Genomic DNA, 23,735 nt, shown 5'->3' with positions numbered 1-23,735 from the left:
AGCACCGGAATGCCCAACTTGAGCACACACACGATATCCTCCGTCTGAGCGAATTACGGACATCGAGCCACCATTCTGGCCAACAATCCACTTACGTTGAAACGAAACCAACGGCCACGGACTTTTGATTAGAGAAGTGCCGGGCATTTCCGCCATTTTGGTACAAAATGATATGATATGATATAAACTGTGGTAAGATTTAATTTAAGAGCTTACCACTTGCTTTATACTTGCCTTTGCCCGGCATTTGTATCGCAAAAGTTGCGCATACTTGATTACGTATACGACACGTGGACCAGCGCTTAAATTATTCGCATATTCCGGGGATATACTCTTGGTTAGGGTATTCCACAGACGCCATTGAGTAAGAAGCACTCAGTGGGCCCAGCCCTCTTGTTTTTCAATTTACAAAATACGCCTCCAGCAGCTTTTCACGCGTCGCGCACTCAAAAATAACCAAAAACAAAAAAAAAAGCAAAAGGAAAAATTAAAAAAAACCGGAAAACTCAAAGCGCAAAAAGGGAAACGAAATAAAAAATGGAAATCGACAGAAAAGGAAAGTGGATGCTGTGTAGGGGCTACAATCCTCTGACATCGGATTCGATGGGTGGGAAATAAGCTATTTTCCAGCCATTCCAGCCTGTTCCCCTATTTTCCACTGCATTTTCTACCTTTTCCCAATGAAACTCAGGGCAAATTTAAATGTCTTGAAAGAGGGTTTCTTTTTATTCATAATTCTTTATTTTGGTTTACATTTATACTATTTTACTGCATGTTTTTGTGTTTTTTTTCTTCTTTTTTTCAGAGCAACCCAACGGAACCGTATTAATTTGCCCGTTGCTCTCAGAAGTACCTACAAATAATTCTCTACATCAAGTGCTTTCTTTTTTCGGCCATTTCCGTTTTATTTCGCCTTTTTTTCGGTTTTATTTTCCACTTTGGGTTCGCCTTTCGATTCGTTTAATTTTAGCTTAATCTTAAGTGTGCTCGTTTCTTGCAACGCATTTTTCATTTTATTTGTGCTCTGCCAATTCGCCGCATTCATTCGAAGTAATTTTCTCATAATTTCCAAATGACAAACGCCTTAATTCGCTTACACAAATTGTATTTGACTATTTCCATACACCAAAAAAAAAAAAAACAACATCTATTACATATGTTCATAATTAATTGGTAAATATGTAATTTGCACGGCGATTGCTGTTTTGGATTTTCATAAGCCTATTTTGGAAAAATGATATGAGGATCAACTGGCAACACAATTTTAAGCGGCAAGTGAAACCTTCTGTTGATTTACAAGAAAATAAGTAATATTTTAATGGAAGCACTTAAAATGTAATGTAAAATATGTCGATAAAGTGAATGAAGCGATTGGATGACTTAAATATAATCAACCAAATCAACTATCAAGTTTTAAATAGTTAAAAACGAGCCAATGCAATCGGAAATCGAAACAAGTGAGATCGAAAAAATTGATATCGAGTGTTGTGCAGTTTTTTCTACTCTATTCACACTTTTCCATTCGGACCAGTGTGACCACCACATGTCGCTCATAGGCAAAGCAAACGGAAATCCAAAACAGACGCCCTATGTATACATTTGTAAACACTTTTCTCGTAGTATTTATCGTACTTTAGATTTGGCCTTTGCTTCGCACACACTCCCCGCTTTTCCATTCGAATGTCCTCCAGCGTTTTGCTTTCCATCTATTTTTTTTTTTTTCATCCCCACCTGACAGACTTTGCACTTTCCCCGGCTGTAAGTGTATCTGTTATCTGTATTTGTATCTGTATCTGTATCTGCTTTTGAGTGTGCGTGTTTGTTTGTTTGCATTTACTTGCTTTTTTGCTTTTTTCCGGTGAAAAATTGACATATTTCGGTACTTGCAACTGGAGTCGAGTCGACTTGAGTTGAGTTTTCTTTTGGGTTTCCGCTTGGGTTTCCGGCATTTCTGCCGGAGACACAAGTCTTTGGGAAGCGGTAGCTCCGCAAACTTTTGGCCGGAATGTGGATGCGGGATGTTGTGAGGTCTGGGTTCCTGGGGTTCCTGGGGAGACTTTTAAAAGGAAGGAAATGGCCAGCGGGGCAATGCTAACAACTGTTTCAATTTGCTCTGATTTTGAAGACCAATTACGTGGCTGTGCAGGGAGTGTACTTCTTACGTCTTACTTCATCATCATTTTTCTTATTTATGGTTTAACAGTTGTTTACTGTCACGATTACGTTTACGTTTACGGTTACTAGTGCGGATTACGGCTGCAGCAACGCGGCTCCGGGCGTCTTTAGCCCAAGATCTTCTTGAAATAGCTAACCGTTTCCGGTTTGGTTAGCGAGCGTCGTCGATTTGGCTTGAATGGCGCCTCGGTCTCCTCCAGGAAGTTGTGTCGCGTTGTGGCCGCCTCGGTCTCCAAATGGCCCTCCTCGTCCTCCTCCTCCTCCTCGGGGCTGCCCATGCCGTTGTTGTCCACCTTGAAGGATCCCTGATTCACTCGCGGATATCTGAACTCCCTGACTGGCTTCGGAATGGCTGTTGTTGTTGTTGCTGCAGCTGCTGTGGCATTCGATTTGATTTCATTAGCTGAGGCTGCTCTGGTAGCAGTAGTTGTTGTTGTTTTTGTTGTTGCTGCTGCTGCTGCGGCTGCTGGTGGCGCTTCACTGGCAATTACCGTTGCTGCTGATGTTGCTGCGGTGTCTTCAGCTACTTTCACGCTTGTTGTCACCTCCACAGCTGCACCTGTTGTCGCTGTCACGGTTGATGTTGCCACAGTGTCAGCGACTGCTGCAGCTGATGTTGCTGCTGCTGTTGCTGCTGCTGTTGCTGCTGTCAGTTCCTTCGATGACGTGACTGTTGATGGCTGCACTTCCTCTTTGGTCGATGTTGCTGCTGCTGCAGGTGTAGTTGCTGTTGCTGCTGCTGCTGTTGTCGTACTGGACGTTGTTGTCGCTCGTGTTGTTGTTGTTGTGGTCGCATGCTCGCTGGCATGTTTGGCCGGCGGCACGTAGTGCGACTTCACCAGCAGCATTGGCGGTATAAAGCGCGTATTGTCGGCGGACTCGTTGACGTGCGTTGCATGTTGCTGCTGCAACGTGGCGCCTTCGTGCAGTATCTGTTGTTGGTGGTGTTGCTGCTGCGAGGGATGTATGGGATGTGCCATGTTGTTGCTGTTGCTCTTGTCCGTGGGCGTGGCATGGCTAGTTGTTGTCGCTGTCGCTGCTGCTGCTCCTGTGCTCGTTGTTGTTGTTGGTGTGGCAGCGGAAGTTGCTGCTGTTGTTGTGCTAGTTGCTGCTGCCGCCGCTTCGGTTGCTGATGTTTTTGTTGTTCGTGGTGCCACCATGGTTGTTGGCTCTGGTTTCTTGGTCGTTGTTGTTGTTGTCTCTTCCGTTTTGGGCGTAGTTGTCGCTGTTGTAGTGGTGGTGGTAATCGTGGTGGTTCTAACCGTTGTTGTTGGCCGCGTGGTTGTTGCCGGCGCCTGTGAACTTGTGGTGTCCACTGCTTTCGGTGTGGTCACCACTTCAGGTGCTGCCGTCGCCGTTGTCGTTGTTGTTGGTGTAGTGGTTGTTGCTGTTGCCGGTGCCGCCAAAGTGGTTGTCTTTAGTGTAGTTGTTGTTGTCATCGCTTGCGATTTGGCTTCAGGAATTGGCGCCATGGTGAGCAGATCCTGCGGCAGGATCTTTTTCTTGTGCGGCAAGTGCTCGAATATCTCGTTGGAGGCATCGCTATTGCTGTCATCCTCGTTGAGGGGCATTCGAATACCTAGTCCCATTCCCATGCCCGGAGGCAGTTGCTCCTCACTCAGTGCCGGCTGGTCGCCCATCATCAGCTCCTCCTCGTGCTGGTGCACCAGCGACTTGCGCGACTTTTGTTGCTGCTGCTGCTGCTGTTGGTTGTGTTGCTGCTGATGGTTACCCTGCAGCTTCTTGGCAAAGTCCGGCGTGATCACTTTCTTGGCTGCCTTCTTCACCGGCTTGGGCACCAGATCCGGTATGCGATACAGTCCGGACAGCGATACGGCGCCCGGAGCATCCGCCTGCATCAGCTCTCCGAATCCGGGAACCGAAACGGGTGGCACTGGTGGCGCCACCTCGATGTTGATGGCCATTCCAGATCGGCGGCCATAGTTGGGCAGCAGATCGATGTCGTTGTTCTCCTTGTTATCAGTGTGGATGTTGTTGATGATCTGCAGCGACTTGAAGTGCGAGTTTGTGATGTCGTTGATGCGCTGCGCCTCCAGACGCTCCTTGGGACAGATAAGCTGTCGAATGGCACGCTCACGATCCTGAAATGGCACACAAGAGTTAAGGGGATTGGAGGGAAATGTACATATTCGCTTCTATTAATTATTCGTTGCAGTAATAACCCAAGCTCACCTCCTTGCCCTTGCAGGTGTGTCGCAGCAGTCCCTCCTCCTGGCAATTGCGGATCAGCTCGATGCTGGCCGTATCCGCCATGTACTGCATGGTCAAATTGGGCATGTCCTTCAGTATGCAAGCATCCGCCCAGCTGGGAACTAGGGGTAGTGCCGTGGGGGAACAAATGGTCCAGAGATCAGTTAGCCCGTAGCTGGAATCCCCACCAGAAATCTCCACCTACCTGGCATTTCGCAGAGGAAGGAGGCCGTTTCGGGTCCACCGCAGCGAAGGGCGTGCCAGCGGTAATCTCGAATGGGATCGATTACGGCGCAGAGCGGAGCATCCATCAGGGGTAGGGATTCGGCCCAGTAACCAGTATCCGCCACCAAGGGACGCGAGTTCCTGACCAGCCGGAAAAAAAAAACAAATCGTAAAACGATCTCTTTCTCTTGATACTTATAAACCCCTTTTGTCTCTGATGTATCTCTCATATTTAATGTGTTAACTAATTATTTCAGCTAGGAAAGTTAATATGCTGCACCCCTTTTTATTGCTATATGTTTGAGCTTACTGAACGTAATTGGCTGAAAGTCAAAGTTTTGAAACCCGATAACCATTATTATTTTATTTGCCAACCCTTCTCGATTTCACTTAGTGTAACATGTATGCTTCTGATTATATATAAAGAACCCCAACCCTCGGCGTTTTTGCTGTTTGGGGGATTCCCCCACCCCGACTCTGATCCATTCCAAAATGGAGGACCACTAACACATGTCGGCCCCAACAGGACAATTGTCGCTCAATCCCTTTCGGCTGCATCCCCATGTCCTCTCTATGTATCTGTATCCGTATATTCATGTATCCCTGTATCCGTGTGTCCGTGTATCCGTGTAGCCGTGTACCCTTGTATCCTGGTGTCCTTGCATACCCTACACACTACAATGGTCTGCTTTTGTTGCTGGTGTTGATGTTGATGTAGCCGTTGCTATTGTTGTACTTACGACCACATAAAACGATCCGAGTTCTGCGGTCGCATGAGACCAATCCAAACGATGTCGTTCACATCCAATTCCCTCAGCAGGTCGCGCGTTGCATCGAATTGAAAACTGTTGTCGACTGTAAGGACATCTCGCACACACATACACACACACGCAGGACGTTCGGAAAAACAGCGTACGTAGAAGAAACGTGGAGGGGGGAAAAAAAGGATGAGCAGAGAGAATAGTTCAAATGAAAACGAGACGACAAATGGTTTTTATTTGTTCTACACAGAGTATTTCTATTAAATTCGCCTCGCCTATTGTTGTTTTGTTTGTGAGTGTGTGTGTGTTTGTTTTTTTTGCCCCCATTTCGTTTTCATTTGGGTTTTTTGTTTCAATTGAGCTTTTCGACAGTGGGAAGCCATCAGCTCGATGTTACCCTCCAGTGACAACACAAATTGTTAACAAAACGCTGCCGAAAATGATTTTTTTCAACCATTTTCGCCAGCTCTCTGGTGTCGGTTGACTGTTTTCGCTCCTGTTTTGCGATTCCCATTTAGCTATTGTGTGCGTCACATTTGCATATGTTGCAAAAGAAATAGCAAATAGTGTGTGGTGTCAACAAATTGACGCCGGATCCTTAATGCGCTAACTGCTCGCTTAATACTATATTAGTGAATTAAGGCATCAATTCCACAAAAGGTTCAATCTACTGGTTAAAAGCGCCTTTGGTTCGCTTGAATACAAATCCTTGGCACTTTAAATATCCTTCACAATCCACATGCATGTAAATTTACTCTTCCTGACTTTTATTTGGTAAGGATCACAGGTCCTCTCGCACACTTTTGTTGAAAGCTGATATATTGGCATTTTTCTGGCACACTATTGAGTCGCTGGTTTCGGGTCATTTGAGCGACCGGCTGATTGTGATTTAGATCCACCGAACTGCTGGCCATCTTTATCTGGCCACTGTGACCCCAATCTCGACCTGCTACTGTTTCGCAGTGCCCCCCCCCAGCCCACGGAAGCTCCTTGCTTTCGGGGGAAGGGGTTGATTCCTCTAGCCGCCGGCACTGCAGCGACAGCATTTGTCAGAAGGATTTATTGTATTATGAGAAGGGGCTTAGTTTGGGCGCATAGCAACCCCTTGCTCCAAAAATGAAAAATGAAAGCCAAAAGCAAAAGCAGTGCGGTAAACGAGGGGGCGGAAAGTGCAGGGCAGAGGTTGATTCTACGCCAAAGCTTTTGGTGTTTGGCCACATAAAGGACTCGACTGTGGCTGCGTCACTTTGCTGTCATTTCATTCATTTGCGAACCACAATGGCAATGTCCCTTTGAAATCTGTCTTCTGCACCCGCAGTGCCCTCCAGTTCCACTATTCCTGCAAGGTCCCAAATGCATTCGCCAGTTGCTAGGTGACGCTCGTTGGCCGGACATTCGTAATAATGAGCGATTCCCTCCGGCTGATTTTTTTCTCTGTTCTGTTCTGTGGGCTTATTTGCATTTGAACTTCCATTTTCTTTCCGGCATTTAGCACAGAGCTCTGTTGCATCCGGTGCTGCATTTATCGCAGTTGGATTCTCACTTACCCGTCACCAGATTGGCGTGATGAAATTGACAGACGGCATCGGCCTCGAACCAGGATATGCGATCGCGGAAGAAGCGATAGAAGACGTTCAGACCCTCCTGCGGCATCGTCCAGGTGTTGCTCACGTTCACCTGTGAAGGGAACGGAAAAGGTGGGAAATACGGAAAAGAGTTCATTTCGGTTTATTTGTATGCGAACGGCGCACGGTGCGTATACGTTATGCATTAAGCATACGCCGCGTGGCCCGTAAATCGTTTACATTTTTAATGCCCAAAGGGGGACGGGGCTTTCGAGAGATTGTTGCTTGTAGGTAGGACTCTACGACATTAAAAATACATACAACACACGCGCACATTTGCTTAGTGTGGGTGGGGGGTGGCAGAGGGGTTTTTCTCGATGTAAAATCTGCTTTGAAGCCATGTCCCCATATATTTCATTAGGGCGCAACTGGGAAAAACTGAGCAAACGGGCAGCGGGGGTCGCAACAGCTGCCGCAAAGCAAAGCAGACCAGAATGCCTCACTTCCACATACACCTCCTCCATCTCCATCTTCTCCTTCTCGAGAGATTCCAAAAATGTTCTTTGTAGCCCACCCGCGTCCTGAGACCGAGGAACCAAACGCCAGGGGAACCAGCCCGGGTACTCCAGCATCGTCTCCATTTCCGGCTATATCCTCCCTCCCCCATCTGCGTCTTCAGCTCACGGAGTCGAGTGACAGACCTCGCTTTCGTACATTAACTAATTAGGAGCAGAGGCCCGAGAACGATGGTGCATAAATGCCCGACGCGAACTCATCTCCCCAGGAATACATACTCGCATAAACGTACATAAGTATGCAAATACATGGTATTCGCAGCGCAAAGCTGATGACAAAGTGCGGCCGAAAGAAGGTGGCATTACGGTGGGCTTAACAAAACGCTCTTGTCAAACGGAAATTTAAATAGCTGATTTCCTCGAGTGTTTCGTATACAAAATGTGCTCTAGATGGGTTTATGATATGAAACATACTTGATGGGCCACTGAGCGAAGGGAAGGGACTATGAGAACTTAGTAGTTTTTTAGTAAGCAACTTGTAACTAAGCAAAATTAAATGCAAATAGTTTGCTGAAAGACTAATAATCATAGTAGATTGTGGAAACTCATTTTTGACCAAGTTATAATATCGAATTGGAAACACAAACAGACCAACGTCCAATATTAAATTTTATGTAGATGGATTGTTTTTTTAATTTGTTCCACTCATCCGATGTTTATCATAAACGAGGCTTCAATTCGGATTTGTGCTTAAACTAATTAAATTTATTCTGTGAACATTGCTTAGCAACTTTCTGGTGGGAAAATTCTTGCGGCAAAGCTTTTGGGCGAAAATCCAGTGAAATCACTGGAGATTCAAAAGGAATGCTGGTCATAAATTCGTAAATTTTTTCCAACTTTCTCTGCTCTCCGCCTGTTTTTTTCCCTCCGTTTTCAATTCGGGATGCCGTATATGCGGGGTGAGTGGCAGGCATTTCATTAACTTAATTAACATTTAATTGAAAAATTCAAAAAAGCGACTTCTTGGCCATTGTGATGCGGGTAGAAGAGCGGGGCGGAAAAAATTCCATCAGCAGGGCAATGAAATGAAAAACAGTATAGAAACGGGGATGAAATGTACAGGGAATGTAAATGTATTTAAATAGGTTTATATTCAGCACTTATCAGTCGATTAATTTTGGTTCTATATCCGTAAAAGCGATTCATTTCTTTATTTCGGCTTTTATCGCCCAACGAATTTGTTCGCTTATGAAATATCAATTTAATTTTCCCACAGCCATCGCAGTTATCATACATTTATGGCCCTATATGGCTTGTAATACATATAATATCTTGATGGATATCTGCTACAAACATGCGACTGTGTTTGCTGCCATTATTAATAATGCAGTAAAGTTTTCTGAGGCTGCAATTATTCAACTATTAACATGCAAAATATTTCAGTTGGCTGCTCGCAAAAGGAGTAATCGAGAATATGTAAAGCATATTGGTATATTTGATCAGCAAATGCGCCTCATTAATTTAATTTGCCCTGCGGATGTGCAACATCAGCGGCATAAAAAAGTCCTGCTACATTTGACACCATAAATCAATCCGTTCCATTGAAGAGCGGCAAAATATCAATGGGAATGTATACAATTTTAGTATTTATAAATAAAATGTATGTTAACCTACTGGGATTTGAACCCCTTCCCCTTCAAACGGGAGTCGAATGCTCTAACCCCTAGGCTATGCCAAGCTGTCAAAATTCTGAAAAAATTACGTAAGGTGACTCTGTCAATCGAAGGAGGTGAGGTTCTAGTTTATCCTTTGGAGCGAGTCCCCTCGCCGCCGGCGGCAGCGCATACAGCTAGTATGCGAACTCCCGATTCGGGTGTGGTGCCGCCGGTCCGGGTTCGAATCCCGGTGAAGTTAATAAAAGTAGCAACGGAAAATGTTACTAATGTTAAACTTTAAGGTTTCTCCAATCGTCAGCCGAGGGAGTGGAGCGCTAGGATTAGTTATAAGAATTACACATACACATATACATAAATAGTTAGTTTGTGGGACACGTACACATGATTGTAATAGATGGATTTACTTACTTATAAGCACAAAGTGATATTACAGGAGGAGGATACACAAACAGACTATAATTGTAAATAAAAACACAAAAACACTTTTTTGTTCTTTAACGGCCAATATTAAAAATTATGTATTCAATGGCTTGGTATGGATTGGTTTTTTTTATTTGTTCCACTTATGCGATGTTCATCATAAACGCAGCTAAGAGTGGGTTTTTTTGTTTAAACTAATTAAATGTGTTTTGTGAACATTGCTTAGCAACTTTCTGGTAGGAAAATTTTTGCGGCACGCCTTTTGGGCGAAAATCCCGTGAAAATAAAAAGAAGATTTAAAAGGAATGCCGTTCATAAATTCGGAAATTTATTCCAACTTTCTCTGCCCGCCGCGTTCTTTTCCCGTTTCCAATTCGGTGTGAGAGGTAGGCATTACATTAACTTTACTACAAATATTGGCAACATCAGCACTCATGCAAGTGCAACTGCAACTGCTGCAGATGTTGTGTTGCCACCGATTGTTGATTTTCCAAATATATATATTATATATATGTATCTCCTTTTTCCCAACTACCTTTTTTGCTTTTCTTGTGCCTGTCGGAGACTCCGCAACTTGCTGTGCAAACAATTCCACGGTTGCCACTTCTTTGGCGGCGCCTCCTGCTGTTGCTGCTGCAGCTGCAGTTGCTGCTGTTGCTGATGTTGCTACTGCTGCTTCTGCTGCTATTGTTTGTCTGCTGTTTTCCCCCTAGTTATGCTTTGTTTGTAATTATGATGAAGACATCCTGTGGCAGCGCGGGCGTTGCGAGTACAAATTAAACAAAAGAATAAGTGAAATCACAAAGCGCTGCAAAAGACTTCTTTGTGCTTGTATAATTTTTGTATTCTTGTATTTGCATTTTGCGCAAGGGGCGCGTGGAGCGGGGAACAAGCTAGCACAATGCATCCCCTGGATTTTTCGGAAAAGTGCTCTGTTTGCACCTTTTAATCATGGGTTTCTATTTTACTTTGGCACAGAGCGGGAAATTAAGCGCTAAGTACTTGGGAACCGAACATTTAGCCAAAGGATGTAATGAGATCAGCAACTTGGTAAAGGGTTTTAAGTGGGTGCGTTTTGTTTTCAAACGTTTTCCAACCTATGGAGCCATGCGAAGTGGGGCTATGTGCAATTATATAATTACGCCATTATATATTCCAAAAAGTTATGCACAGCTTTGGGCAGCTTTAAGAAGTTAACTTTTATTTATTAACTTCCTGCTACATGTACTTTTCATGGCATCACTATGCGCTCTCGACTAGCGGCTAAAACTGTATTATTTGCACACTTCCCCCAGCTCGGATCCAAAACAAATTGTGAATGCATAATGTGAGCTGATTCATCCCTTTTGATAACGTTAACATGCCCCATTCTCCGTGCCCCCGCTCCACCTGAGCTCAAAGGAAAGTATTTTCATTTTCCTCTTCTTTATTGGCTTTTTACCAAGTACTCGAGCGATTATAATGGAACTTGCTGGCAAGATGGCTGGCGAGATGGCTAAGAGGATGAGAATGATGATGAGGATTGGAGGGCGGTCCTTTGGCCCGGGGTGTCAACACAATCAGCGCCTGTGGCGCTTTCAAGTGTCTCCAATCTTTGCCCGAGTCGTGCGTGAATCATAAGTATCTTGTTGCAGTACGAGCGACTATATCCATTTACATATACATATATATGTACGAGTATGTATGTGTATATGCCCAGATATACCCACATATATGCAGATGTATGCTAATGTGGCAGCCACAAAACGGGGCGCGTTTAAAATCAAATACGCCCGTTGGCGCAAGGGCGTATTTTTTTTATTATTTTTTTTTTGCTTTAATATTTCCGTCCTTGGCTAAATATTGCGTCAGAAAAGCTGCCAAGTCAAACGGCTTATTTATGAATTAGCAATGTGATTTTTGAGTTTTATTTCTCCCTAGTCTGCCATTTTCTCGCCCACCTTGCGGCAAGCTTATGTTTCAGATGATTTACACCCCATAAGGTTGGCCATTATGGTAATGAAGCGTCTGGAGCGACGGAGTGGGACGACCTGGCATTATATACTTTTATGGCGATAAATTGCTGGCCACGGTGCGTATGAGCTATGGCAGGTAAGCTGCAAAAGCGAGCGTCTTTCGGATGCTGGAAAATGCAGACTTGCCGCGATTGGTAATCAAAGAGAAAGGCAGAAAAGCACAGGTAGAAATCCAGAGGTTTGGATACCATTTATTGCGTAGCACCTACTTAAATGTTCCATTTTCTATATTACTTCCAGATAACCCGGATCATGTTGAAGTAGCTCCTGCGTTAGCTGCTCAATTTGTCGATGCTGCGTTCGAGTATCCTCGATGTGCGTCAAGTGGCAATTGTGCAGGCAGCCACCCAGCGCCACCCATCGCCCAACATTACCTGCAGCCTCTATCCAACGACAGGTGGTTTAGAAACGACTGGGGGCGACTGAGGATATATAAATAACGATGACACTGGGTGGCAGAGAAATATGCACAGAGCAGAAATAAATGAAACGAGAGCGTGACCCGTCGCCTTGTATAAAATATATCGTGATGTCACAGTGGCACTGCAATGTCCTTGGCAGGTCACCACCCAACCCACCCAGCAGCCAGCCACCTACGTCCACCGCCCCCTAAGGCAGACAGTGGGACATGTAATTGTAACAGACTGTGCCAAAAACAGCGGCAACAAAGCCGTTTTTACACCCAACCAGCTCCCTCCCTTCGGCGGTCCAACAATGGACGAAGGATAACACAACGCCCACCGCCCACCGCCCACCGCCCACCGCCCACCGCCCACTTCTGCCATCCAAGGCAGCAGCAATGGAGGAAAATGGGAAACGAAGCTGCAGCTGTCAACTGTCGCGCTTGCTTACATGCACGGGAAATTTATTAAAATTGAAGACAACCAGCGCTGCAAGTCAGTTTGCCAGTTTGTCAGTTTGTCACTGTGTCAGCCAGTCAATCCATCAGTCCGCCAGCCATTCAGTCAGTCTGCAGATGAGTGCGTTACACGAGGGCTTTAGAGGATTAAGTGGGGCCGAGATATCCAGGGAAATTGCAATCTGGCCAGTCAATCAGCGAGGTGAGACAAATGGGGGAAAATGGGGGAAAATGCTGCAATGAGTACATCTCGATAAGAGGAAAAACACTGCTGGAAATGAAAGAATGCACGGTCTTAAAACTGAACTAGCTCTTCATTTTGTAAAATATATTTATCAGTTGGTGTTGTGTAGTCTGATTAACTTTAAATCATTAATTTTAAAACATTTTAAAGGCACTTCTAGCTGCATCAAAGAGCAGGTTTTCGGCTGCGGAAAAAGATGATTTTTGGGCCACGAGTCGTGTGCTTTGTGGGTTAATGGGGCCGCCAAGGAGATGGCGAGAAGGACATGGACAACAACATGTGTTGGAGTTGGTGCAGCCCCAAGGATAACATCGTAATTTGTTGTGCATCGCCTAATCCTTGCGCTACTTTCGAGCCAATGTGAATTATGCGCACTTAAGTCAACTCTTTGCCGCACCCCAGGACACGAAACCATGCAAGCACATCCTGCCACACGAACTCACTTCGTCCTGTGCCCTCGTGTGCGTGTGCGTGTGTGTGTGTGTGTGTGTGCGAATTTTCCTTCGCTTGTATTATTGCAACCAGCTTAAGAGATTTTATCCAGCGAAAAAAATAGAGAAAACTGGGCGTTACGGTACAGCCAAGACGTTCCGAATGGCAGCTGAAAAGAAATTAAACTTCTCAGCGAAAAATGCCAGGGAAATGAGAGAGAATGCCGTGGAATGCGTTGACAGGTGCCCTAACTGTTATTCCTGCAAATCAAGCCAGAGAAAATAGTGTGCGAAAACCCAAATCAAATATAGTAGAACCAATTTTCGCATACTGGGGCTTCCCCAAAAACCGTTCTCAGTGCACCTAAATGCTGAATAAAGCTAGCCAAGCTGAATATCCCGCAATTATTCAGTTAGCCATGGAAACACACAGTGCACTTGGCACTTGGAATAAATCATTAAAAATAAGTAAGTGGGTAAGTAATCGGATTTATTTAATTGCTAAGTGCATTTTTGGCAGTGTACTTCGCTTAGCTTGAGTGCAGCGAAAAATGCAGCATAGCTTATTAATTTGCAAAGTAATAGTTGTCAAAAGACGAGTGCAATTCTCGCAGTGTAGCCAACAACTTGACTGCAGTGAACTAAACTAAGATGAAGGGAATCCGCTGGGTGCGCGCAGCTGAAGCAGTTAAAGTTTCTAATTGAAATTGAAACAGAGCGGCGGACAGCGGACAACGGACAACGCTACACGGACAAGAAAGCCGCCAGTTTCTGGGAGCCGAGTTGAAGAAAGGACGCTAAGCTAACCGGAGGGATGGCTAAAGATGATTGCCAGGAGTTGGTTCCTGCTCCCTCTACCACCCTCCCCCCTCCCCACCCGCAGCTATGCAAATTGATTAGCGAGAATGAAATCCCCTGGAACACCCGAGGGGCGGATAAATGCAAAATGGAGGTGGTGCAGCGGACAAGGAGCTTGCAAGGAGTTCCCGCTAACGCATTATCCTTCACTCCCCCGCCAGATTGTCATTGGTCGGGGATGCAGAGAGCCCGGTTGTATGTACTCCTGGATTGGCATCTGTTCAATTTGCAAAATGTGCTGGCAGCAAGGAGCTTAAATGCAAGGCGACATGAATAAATATCAAGCGTCGCCACTGAATAATACAGATCGTTGTATTATTAAAACAGCTTGCAAACTGCATTGTACAGATCTTCTCTTGCCTTTGATAATCCAGCTGGTTTTATGTGCTTCTTTTTTGTTTGGTCTATTGAAAATGTCAAAAATAAAATTCACATTCATTTGAATCGAAAGAGGATGCATTCAAACATTGCAAAATAAATGCGCTTGAGTAGTAATCTCTGGCTAAGTTGGTGCTGTTGGCGACCACACAGTCCATCGATATCATAAAGTTTTCCATGGAAAGTTGATTGCGGGAGTCTTTAGTTAGCAGCGCCCCCCTTTTTCCAAGTCGCTGTGCAAAAAAAAATATATATATGTATATATAAAAGTGCTGATAATCCAGTGCCGCCCCTTTTCGCCGGCCACCTTCGAGTTGGCAAATCGTTGCATAAACTTTTGCCTGCTCCTAAGGAAACTAAGTCCTTCCGCACCAAATCCCAAATCCCTGCAGGGAATCGGTGATGCAGCCAGCCAGTCAGCCAGTCAGCCATTCTTTCCCTAGGTATCCCAATATCGTGGCCCAGATAAAACTTGGACAGCTTGCGGATTCGCTTCGAATTCTAATTAAAAGCGCAGAAACTTTTGCTCCGCAACATTTTGGCCAGATGATCGCAATCGAAATTGTCGCACATTATGCAGCAGGGGTGGCGTTCAGTTGTGGGTGGTGCTGGTACACAGGCTAGATTGGCCATAAAGCAACCGCAACATGGCCGAAATGAAAATGTGCAGCGGAGGACAATGGCAATGGGGAAGGCAAAGGCCGAAAGGCAGAAAGCCAGCAAGGCAGAAAGTCGCCTGGGAAAAGTTTCTCAACTTTTGTCACATTTAATTAACATGAATCAATGGCTCATCCTGTCGAGCATGGGGGGGGGGGGGATTTTGTTTGGGGGATGGTGCACAGGGGTGCACCCACAACTTTTTACAAGGGGCATCGATCGATTTTTCTAACGATTGCATTTACATGCTAACTAAAAAGTAAGTCAAAAGTTAACTATGATTGAACGAAAATAGTACATTTTATTATTATGCAGTAAAGTGGTATTAGTAAACATACTAAAATGCTGAGGGGAACCCCCTTTTGTGCGCCACTGCCCCATTGGGTTGGTGAGAAGGGGTTGGGTGTTGGTGTTCAATGCTCAGGCACGCAAGCTAAAATTTATTGGGCACCCCAGTTCGTCTGCAATAAACTTGAAATTTTCATGCCAACGACTCATTTAACTTGAGCACTGAATTAACAATTTATGCGAATATGTGTGCGTGTGTGTGCTTGTGTGTGTGTGGGCGTTGTGTGCATGTATGCATGGCTACATATGTGCCTGTGTGGGTGTGTGAGTTTTATGACATAACCGACACAAATTACTTAATGCCGTTCGTTCTTTATTGTTCAATTATTAAACAAGGCCTGAAGGCATAAAAAAGATTAACACACACATTAGAAGTTACCCATGTGTGCATGTGTGTTTGTTGTTTCTTCTTTTTTGGTGTTTAATCAGGCAGCTCGGCAACGAAAGTGGGAAAAGTGGGTAAAGTGCCCCGATTAATGGGCCAGCATTTGTTATCAATGATGCCCAAGTGAACGAAAATGTTTCAACAACAAGGATGTTGCCCAGATGGGCCAATGAAAGAGGGGGGTTTTCGGTTGGGCATCCCACTTGCTGCACACCCATCATCATTATCCCATTCTCATTATCGTCCTTGTCAATTGCGATTGTAGGATGATGCGAACACACTGGGGATAAGGCCAAAACTGTTTTTGCTTTCCAAATTCAAAATCATGAGAGCAGTTTATCTACGAGTATGTACCCCGATTTCTTTCAGTGTCATCATCATTGGGGGCTAATGTCCGACACATTAATATACGCTTTGGGGTCAAGCTGTGGGCCAAAACCAAGTCCCCCTCATAACAGTACGTTTGCAAAGTTCTGCATCCTTTTAAGGACCTACGCTTTAGTGATTAAAACACACACAGACAAGCTTACACTTTTCTTTCTGTTAATTAATTCGTAATGTAATCTTTTTTCGCAGTTTCTCCGCTCTGCACGCTTTTCATTCTAATTTTTTATATTTTTTTGCATGGCTTTGCAAATGCACGTGTCACAAAAGCGCACCTGTCTCTTCGCCTCCGTTTAAGTCCTGCGCTTTTTTTCCAGAGACGTGGCAGGACCTCAAAGCGCCAGCTTCTAATTTGCTGCTAAATGGAAGCGAAAACGCTTTGTTTGTGCATAACGAGGCGTGCAGTGGCCCAAACAAAGGAGGGGAATCCAGCGAAGGGGCTGCGGCTCCGCGGGGGATTCGGATTCGCTTTTGTCCCCGCGTCGGCGAGGATGAAGACTGCTGCACTTTGCCCGCATCCAGCGAAGGACACGCCACCCATGCACCCAGCAACTCGGCCACCCACTGAACGGGGTCAAAGGGCGCCAAGGAGTGGGGCATGGGCGGCGGGGAGGCAATCAAGTTGATTACCCCGCGAACGCCGAACAAAAGACAATGGTGGGGGTGATGGGTGATGGGTGGCGAGCAGAAAAATGCGGGGAGCTGCTAAAGGTCCACGTGCCAATTGCTTCATTACTTGCACATTTTCAACTCAATAACATTCGCCCCCACCAACCGCCCCCCCTCCCTTGCAAACGAACGATGGAAATAAAAAAACGAGAAGGGCATTCCGTGCAACAATGGCAAGAGCCCGTGGAAAAGTGTTGTAAAACGGGTGTAACTAAGCTGCAGAAATTTTACAGCCATAAAAGTGGAGGTTGAAATGCTGCTTTAACAACTTCCTCTGCATAATTTCTTCAGCTAAATCAGTAGTATTTCGAAATAACTTACAATGGCGCCCAGAAGTATGCAGCGAAAAGGGCAGCAAACTCGTCGGTTTGTTAACTATAATGTTAACAAACACCTGTAGGTGAAGTTTCAGTGTAGACGTGTAATTTCATATGCGTGATGGGCCAAGTTGGCTGATTTCCGGCCGCATCGAATGCCGTTTGCCATTCCGCGTATGCCACGCTTATCTCGTTCGATGCCAAAGTGCAAATTTGTGTATTGTTTATCCTTGTTAACCTGCATCCTGCCCACAGACGCACACAGCAGTATCTGATATCTATGGGGCATCCATTGCGGTGGGCAAACATTTGCGTAACCCCTCCCTACCCCCTGCCATTTGACCGGCCTAACAATTTCTTAATTACGTTTGTCAACATTCGAGGATTGCACAAGCGACCACAGAGCAGCGCAAACATTGCCGATGCATTCCGACTTGCAGTTTCCAATTTCGAATTCCCGACGCCATCGCTTGTGCGGATGGACAGTATTTCTAATCGGGTTAACCACTCGGCGGCCGTGGGACCAAGAAATAATTAATTTATATAAAGTCATTCGGCATTCGATTGGAAATTGACTCGCCTGGCTAGTTGATGCAGTCGAAATTCCTTGGAGAACGAAGTATTTCCATGTGATATCTGTGCACCACTTTGCGCACTAATCCATGTTTCACATAGTATTTTGCAACAGTGCCGCATAGTGTTGAGAAGGAAATCAAGTTCATATGCTGGACTTTTGGAATATGAAGTCTCTGGCAGATTTGCAACAAAACTCGCAAATTGGCCTAAACGATGTGTCAACACACCTCAACTAACTGACATATTTTCCCCATTTCGCATTCCCTCGGAAAGTTTGCCTTCTTCGCTTTGAAGCTTTGAACCTGCCGGCAATCAGCTGATGAAGCTGAATGCAAACACTTTTCAACATTTCAATGGTCGGGGTGAGGCGCAGATAACGCAATTATGAAGAAAGTTCTCTCCATTCAAAGGATCAGAGGAAGAGCCCACATAGTCCGGAGTTTTGTGTTGAAAACTCGTAGTCAGAACGTTGCTAATTTCATAAATTAAGCAAAATTAACACGTCATCATATGTGTGGCATTATATTTCTTTTCATACACACTCGGTGAGTATTCAAATTCAACGAGCACGTATGCCCAAAAAAGCATACATTTCCATGGCAATCGAGTTTAAACAGAATTTCCCACTTAAGCCTTCAGGTTCGGTGAAAATTTTCGGGTTGGCAGCTGGCTGTCGACTCTTTTGCCTTCACCTCTGTGCCCCTGGTTGACCTGGTTCCCATTGTCCTGTCCCCATTGTCCTTGCTCGGCGGAGATATATACGTGTGTGTCAACCATTTGATGGTCCATCTGTTTATCCGACTGCCTATCTGTCATTCTGTTTGTCTATTTGTCCATTTGCCTGTTTGTCTTTTTGTGCGCTGGGCGCCAACTTTGTTAATGTCCTGCTGGATTGCCCACCAGGCCTAGAGGACCCATTTCATTTCTCTACACTGTAAACTATGCAGACATGTAAGTGTATGAACAAAATTCGATGGCATGGCAGTTTGTTTGCCCGAAAACTCTTTTATTTTCTCTACTTATTTCTGACTGAATGTCCTTCAAGCACTGCATGCAACTCACAAAATCATGGGCATTCACGGCGAGTTTTGACTGACTTCAAGGCTGGCCAACAGGAGATCACAATCAGCGGGGCTCCTTTTGGTGGCAATATGGCCAAGGATATATTGTAGATGGGTGAGCTGCCAAGGATTCGATATGCGGTCGCTCCGTGGTTCATTTTAACTTCCGGTTCCGTTTTTTTCCCCCGCGTTTCATCTGGTGCGAAGTAATTGGCTGCGAAAATGCTGCCATAAATCAAACCGATAATTATGTGGGCGAATGCGCAACTTTTTCGCACCAGCCCAACCCATCATCAAATATAACCGAAATGTAAAAAAAAAAAAATTGGAAAGAAATGGAATGGGAAGTCAGGCTCATTTTGATTGCCGTCCATAAATTATGATTTGATGTGCGAAATAGTTGGGCGCCTGTCGGTGATGGCGGTGATGGGTGGCCAAATGGCGGTAGGTGAATGCAGCTCAAGGTCGGATACACTTTTTTTCCGGATTTTCCTCCTTTTTTACGCCTCTCTTTGGCGCTGCCTTCTGTGTCTGCTGGGCGGCCTTCGCCGGCCGCGTCCTTGAGTGGGTGGTGCTCTGGGTGACTCGCAGGCGGATGCCGGGAAAAGTGAAACAGGAGGAGCGGGAGGAGCAACTCCATGCTCCATTTTGTGGCCGTGGCATGATTAATTGCTCATTGTTGCGGTGGCCACATCGTAAATTGCTTCCACGTCTCGTGAATCTCGTGTCGGGCGCACGTGAATGCCATGAATAAGAGCGGAATGAAACGGAATGAAATCGGCCCAAAAATCGGCTACACTACAATAAAATAAGTGAGCGTTCTAGCCAAGTGCGGCCCAAGCCAAGCTCTGGCTAGATAAGTTCAATTTATCAATCTAAAAACTGGCACAAATTAAATAGTTTTTACATTTAAAGCATAGACATATTACCCCTTCTCACATCCTTTCCATTGCCGTGCTGAGGTGAATATTTTATTGCCAGTGTGCGAGGCCAAATTTCTCAGCTCATCTCGTGTCATCCTGGCTAACGTTTAAGGCGTTCCGCATTGTTTATCTTCCTGCTCCTTGGCCTCCTTGCTCCGCCCGACTAATGTTACATTCTTAATGCATCTGCATGAAGCCTCCTCAAGCCTTCGTATGCAAATTAGGGACCATTCCACAGTTTTCACCCGCATTTCCCGCTGACGAGACGTGCTCAACGAAAAAAGAAAAGAAAACCCAAAAATGTGAGCTAGAAAAGGCCCAACACGATGGGTGTGTCTGTTACCCTACGAGTAGAAGTGATAAATGATTGAGCGAAGCGTCGGATACATGGCAAATCCAGGCCCAAATGAGCTGCCAAACTGGATTTCGCCTTGGAAAGTGTACTGTTGGCCAACAGCCCAATCATAATTGTACAACTACTTCCCACTGACCCCATTTATTCATTGATTTGGTGATTATATTTTCACTTTCACGGCGGACTCGCTTAATATTCGCGCATCTCTTTGAACAGCTTAACGGGGATAATCCCCAACATCATCGGTTCGTCAAAGTAAATGTGAAATGTAAATTAAGGTGTTGCTCAGCCAAGGATCCTTTGTTGGCTACAATACCATCATTATACGTTGTTGGTTCACTTGAATGTGCTGATAACTCCTTATAACAATCAAATATCATATCATATGATATATCATATGGAAAACACGAGAGGTTCCCACAAAAGTTCTGCTCCAAATTGAATTATACGGCTAGGTTATTCGAGGCTTAACTTTCTTCCTTATAGAGTGCGGTTGGCTTCGGCTGCGGTGTTTTTCCAACCCAGGAATAGCAATCACGATAATAAGCATAAATAAAGAGGCCAACAAAAAAATTACACAGCTATAAAAAAGGGCAAATGGCATAAAGGCGGTTGGGGGAAGAACCCAGCTCCGTGACCACCACCAGCACCAGCTCCAGCTCCGGCTCCAATCCCAACCCCAAGCTCCTCCATCATCATTCGTCTTTGCTGGCCATGTGGAAAGGGTCGAATAACCCGGACCAGACCATACCAGACCCAACAAACAAGCTGGCAAGCAAGCGAACAAACAAACAAACAAATAAACGAATGGACGTTGAGAATGAGAACACAAACAAGTTTTGTAGTGGGCTGCAACCGCTGAACAACCTCGTAAAAACTTATTTAATTTGTGATTTATATGAATAAAATTGTGTAGTAAATTCACTGAAATTATTCATTTCGACAGTTCGAAACAGGACAACCGGAGAAAAAAGAAAAGTGCATTGAAAGAAACAGGCGGCGATTCCTTGAAATGAATTCGAAGGACTTTGCATATGGTTGCCTACTTTTGAGCGCTTTCAGAAAATCTCAATTAACTGCCTGTGAGTACTTCTTTTATTCTTTTTTGATCGAAACATGTTAGCCAATTATTTTTGCCAGTGCAAGTGGCACAGAAGATCGGGTCGAAAGGATAAGCTCAGCACAAGACCAAAACAAGAACGTTGCCAAAATCAACTGCTGAGGATACGGCGACAACAACAGCGGCTAAGAAAACTTTTTGCTGGCCAACCAAAGAGTTTCGCATTTTTGATTTACTCTCGAGCAGCAGAATCGCAACTTTTGCGCATATAAATTTGGGCCAAGCGATGGTCAGACAAGTCTCCCACCCCAACTGGATGTATTCCCAAAAATATCTTAGCCCAATCTCGGTTCAAATGATTTTCGATTACCAACTAGCCGCAATTTAGTCTGGAATTTTCTGGCGGTGGTTCCGTTTCCTGAGTTTCGAGAAGTTTGAAAACAGACATTAAAAATAGCTCCACTGACATTTATGCCGCTATTTCGATTTGGAGCCGCAATAATTTCGTAATTTATTAGCATTCATGAGTTTATATTTCATTCGGCTGGCGGTGGTGGCAGGTATCACTTACAGAAGTTGTGGAATAATTTAAAATACATTAAGTTGCCGCATTGCCAGGCGTTTTGCTGCGGGCATTTTGGCAAATGATTGTTTGGATTGTAAATTGACTAGCTTTAAATGCCATGACCTCGAGTCAAGCGAGCTCAAGCTGGGCAATTTATGGTTTGTCCTTTGGGTGAAGCTCAATGGCATTAGAGCACAAAGGAAAAGGACATGTGGCACATAGTGCATAGTTCGGCAGCAGCTTCGCATATTTAAGCTCCTTTAACAAGCACTCTATTCGCACTTTGTGCTATTTAACTTGGATTTCGGATTTTGATAGGATCGAATATGCTTGTACTTACCGCTCTAGCATCGCAACGCATTCCCAGGCTGATTACCAGGCAGAGGCCCAAAAAGGACACCAGGCAGCGAGGTCGCATCATTATTTATTTTTTTAATTCTTCTGTCGACAAGGATAACCACCTTTGCTTATGTCTCGGTCTTTATTTGTTGAAGGCTCTCAATTTTTTGGCGCTCACTATAAAAAAAAATGAAACAATCGCATTGGAAGTTGTTCATTAACGCATCGGCACGGAGTTGGCGAAAGGATTTTCATTTTTATGACGGGGTCCTTCTTCCCTCTTCCCCTCGCTCTCTCTCTCTCTCTCTCTTCCCGTGCAGGACACTTTTAATATTTCTGCTGTGTCCACGCAACAATAACAAGGAATAAAACATTTTGCCGGCGCCGCGGCGACTTGTTTACTTTCACTACCGCAAGGACTCACTCACACTCGCATGCAAACACACGCACACCCCCAAGCTCACAGGATATGAATTGCAGAGGCAGGAGAGAAAGAGAGAGAGGAAGAAACAGAAAGAGAGAGACGGGAGTAAAAACGAATCCTTCCAGGAGCCCCAAAAGCACAACGAACCGAACGCGCGCGCGGCACGAATTGTTCTGGCGCCTCGACGGCGAAACAGGTCCTTTTTAATATCCTGCCGCGGCGAAGGCAAGGGCGAAAGCACCGCGGCGAATTCGGCTCCCTGCCGAGCGAATACGAGACGGAGCGAAGCGAATGAAGTTTATAAAATGTACGTGACTGTGGCTCGCTTGGAGCATGAAGTGTGTGCCAAGCTTTGCTTCTAGTACAAGCCGCCCTTTCCTGTCCACGCCCCTCTCTCGCCACGACCATGCTCCTCTTCGTCCCTCCCCCCACACCTCATCATGCCCCTTTTCGCCTGTGCATTTGGCACAAAATGCTCAAGGACACTTGCCCAAAACTAGCACCAGCCCCAAAACCAACGAATACACATGGAAAAATCACACAAATAAAATCTGTAAGACGCATTTTGCCAAAAATTTAATATATTTTCTGAAAATGGTCATAAAGCTGAAAGAATAACTGTTTTGAGCAGCTAATTACGAAGGCTAACCATCGCTATTACTTTTTGACCTATATAGGAAAACTAATTTTTGGGCAATTTTCGCATTTTCGATAAGGGGTAACATCATTAAAATTTGCAAAAAATTGCCAAAAAATGGAATTCCCATTTTCGGACACAGTTCGATTGAAAATTTAAATACGAACTCAACGAGATATTACATTCCGTATTCAGACAATTATTTTTAAAGTTGTGGCAAAAAAACTGATTATTTAATGACGGAAAATCGAAACAATTATTTTGGCAAAAACTAAACAACTTTAGATTAGCATTTTAATCATAACTTGACTAAAACTGATCATAAAGCTGAGAGAATAACTGTTTTGAACAGCTAATTACAAGGGCTAACCATCCCTATCACTTTTGACCGATATAGGAAAACTAATTTTTGGGCCAATTTTCGCATTTTCGGTAAGGGGTTACATCATCAAAATTTGCAAAAAACATGTATGTAGAGTTAAATTATTGTACATCTACATTCATACAGCCTAAAGAATTATATACATGGATTTTTACAGAAGGTGACCAACGATGAGTTGGCATAATGTTTTGTAGGAGCATAAGCACCATATTTTTTCTCGCTGTTTACGACTCCCTCTGTTCAAGCCCATGTCACCGTCCGAAAATGACGATGGGGGGCAGGACAAGGACTCTCCAGCTTAATGCTTTCATTGTGCAGCA

The 23,735-nt window shown here is 44.7% G+C and overlaps 1 protein-coding gene and 1 long non-coding RNA gene across 2 annotated transcripts; both read right to left on the bottom strand.

The window, feature by feature from the left end:
• Nucleotides 1-697: 697 nt before the first annotated feature.
• Nucleotides 698-22,149, bottom strand: LOC6612348 (mucin-17). Its single transcript, XM_032725330.1, has 6 exons — nt 21,974-22,149; nt 6,920-7,049; nt 5,352-5,466; nt 4,592-4,752; nt 4,369-4,508; nt 698-4,277 (listed from the first exon to the last, which is right to left on the bottom strand). The coding sequence occupies exons 1-6, from the start codon at nt 22,052-22,054 to the stop codon at nt 2,283-2,285; spliced, it is 2,622 nt and encodes an 873-aa protein (XP_032581221.1). The 5' UTR covers nt 22,055-22,149; the 3' UTR covers nt 698-2,282.
• LOC116802117 lies at nt 18,165-21,952 on the bottom strand. The gene is made up of 2 exons (XR_004362489.1): nt 19,660-21,952; nt 18,165-19,605 (listed from the first exon to the last, which is right to left on the bottom strand). It is a non-coding gene; the product is annotated as an uncharacterized LOC116802117 (long non-coding RNA).
• Nucleotides 22,150-23,735: the final 1,586 nt, after the last annotated feature.

This window comes from Drosophila sechellia, chromosome X (genome assembly GCF_004382195.2).
Source record: "Drosophila sechellia strain sech25 chromosome X, ASM438219v1, whole genome shotgun sequence".
NCBI classification, from domain to species: Eukaryota; Metazoa; Arthropoda; class Insecta; order Diptera; family Drosophilidae; genus Drosophila; species Drosophila sechellia.
This window is presented reverse-complemented; position numbering and strand designations above follow the sequence as displayed.

Coding starts and splice junctions, on each gene's coding strand:
- LOC6612348 (XM_032725330.1), bottom strand. CDS start 22,054: ATGATGCGACCTCGCTGCCTGGTGTCCTTTTTGGGCCTCTGCCTGGTA. Junction 7,050..21,973: donor TGCGTTGCGATGCTAGAGCG/GTAAGTACAAGC, acceptor TTCCCTTCACAG/GTGAACGTGAGCAACACCTG. Junction 4,509..4,591: donor CTTCCTCTGCGAAATGCCAG/GTAGGTGGAGAT, acceptor CACTACCCCTAG/TTCCCAGCTGGGCGGATGCT.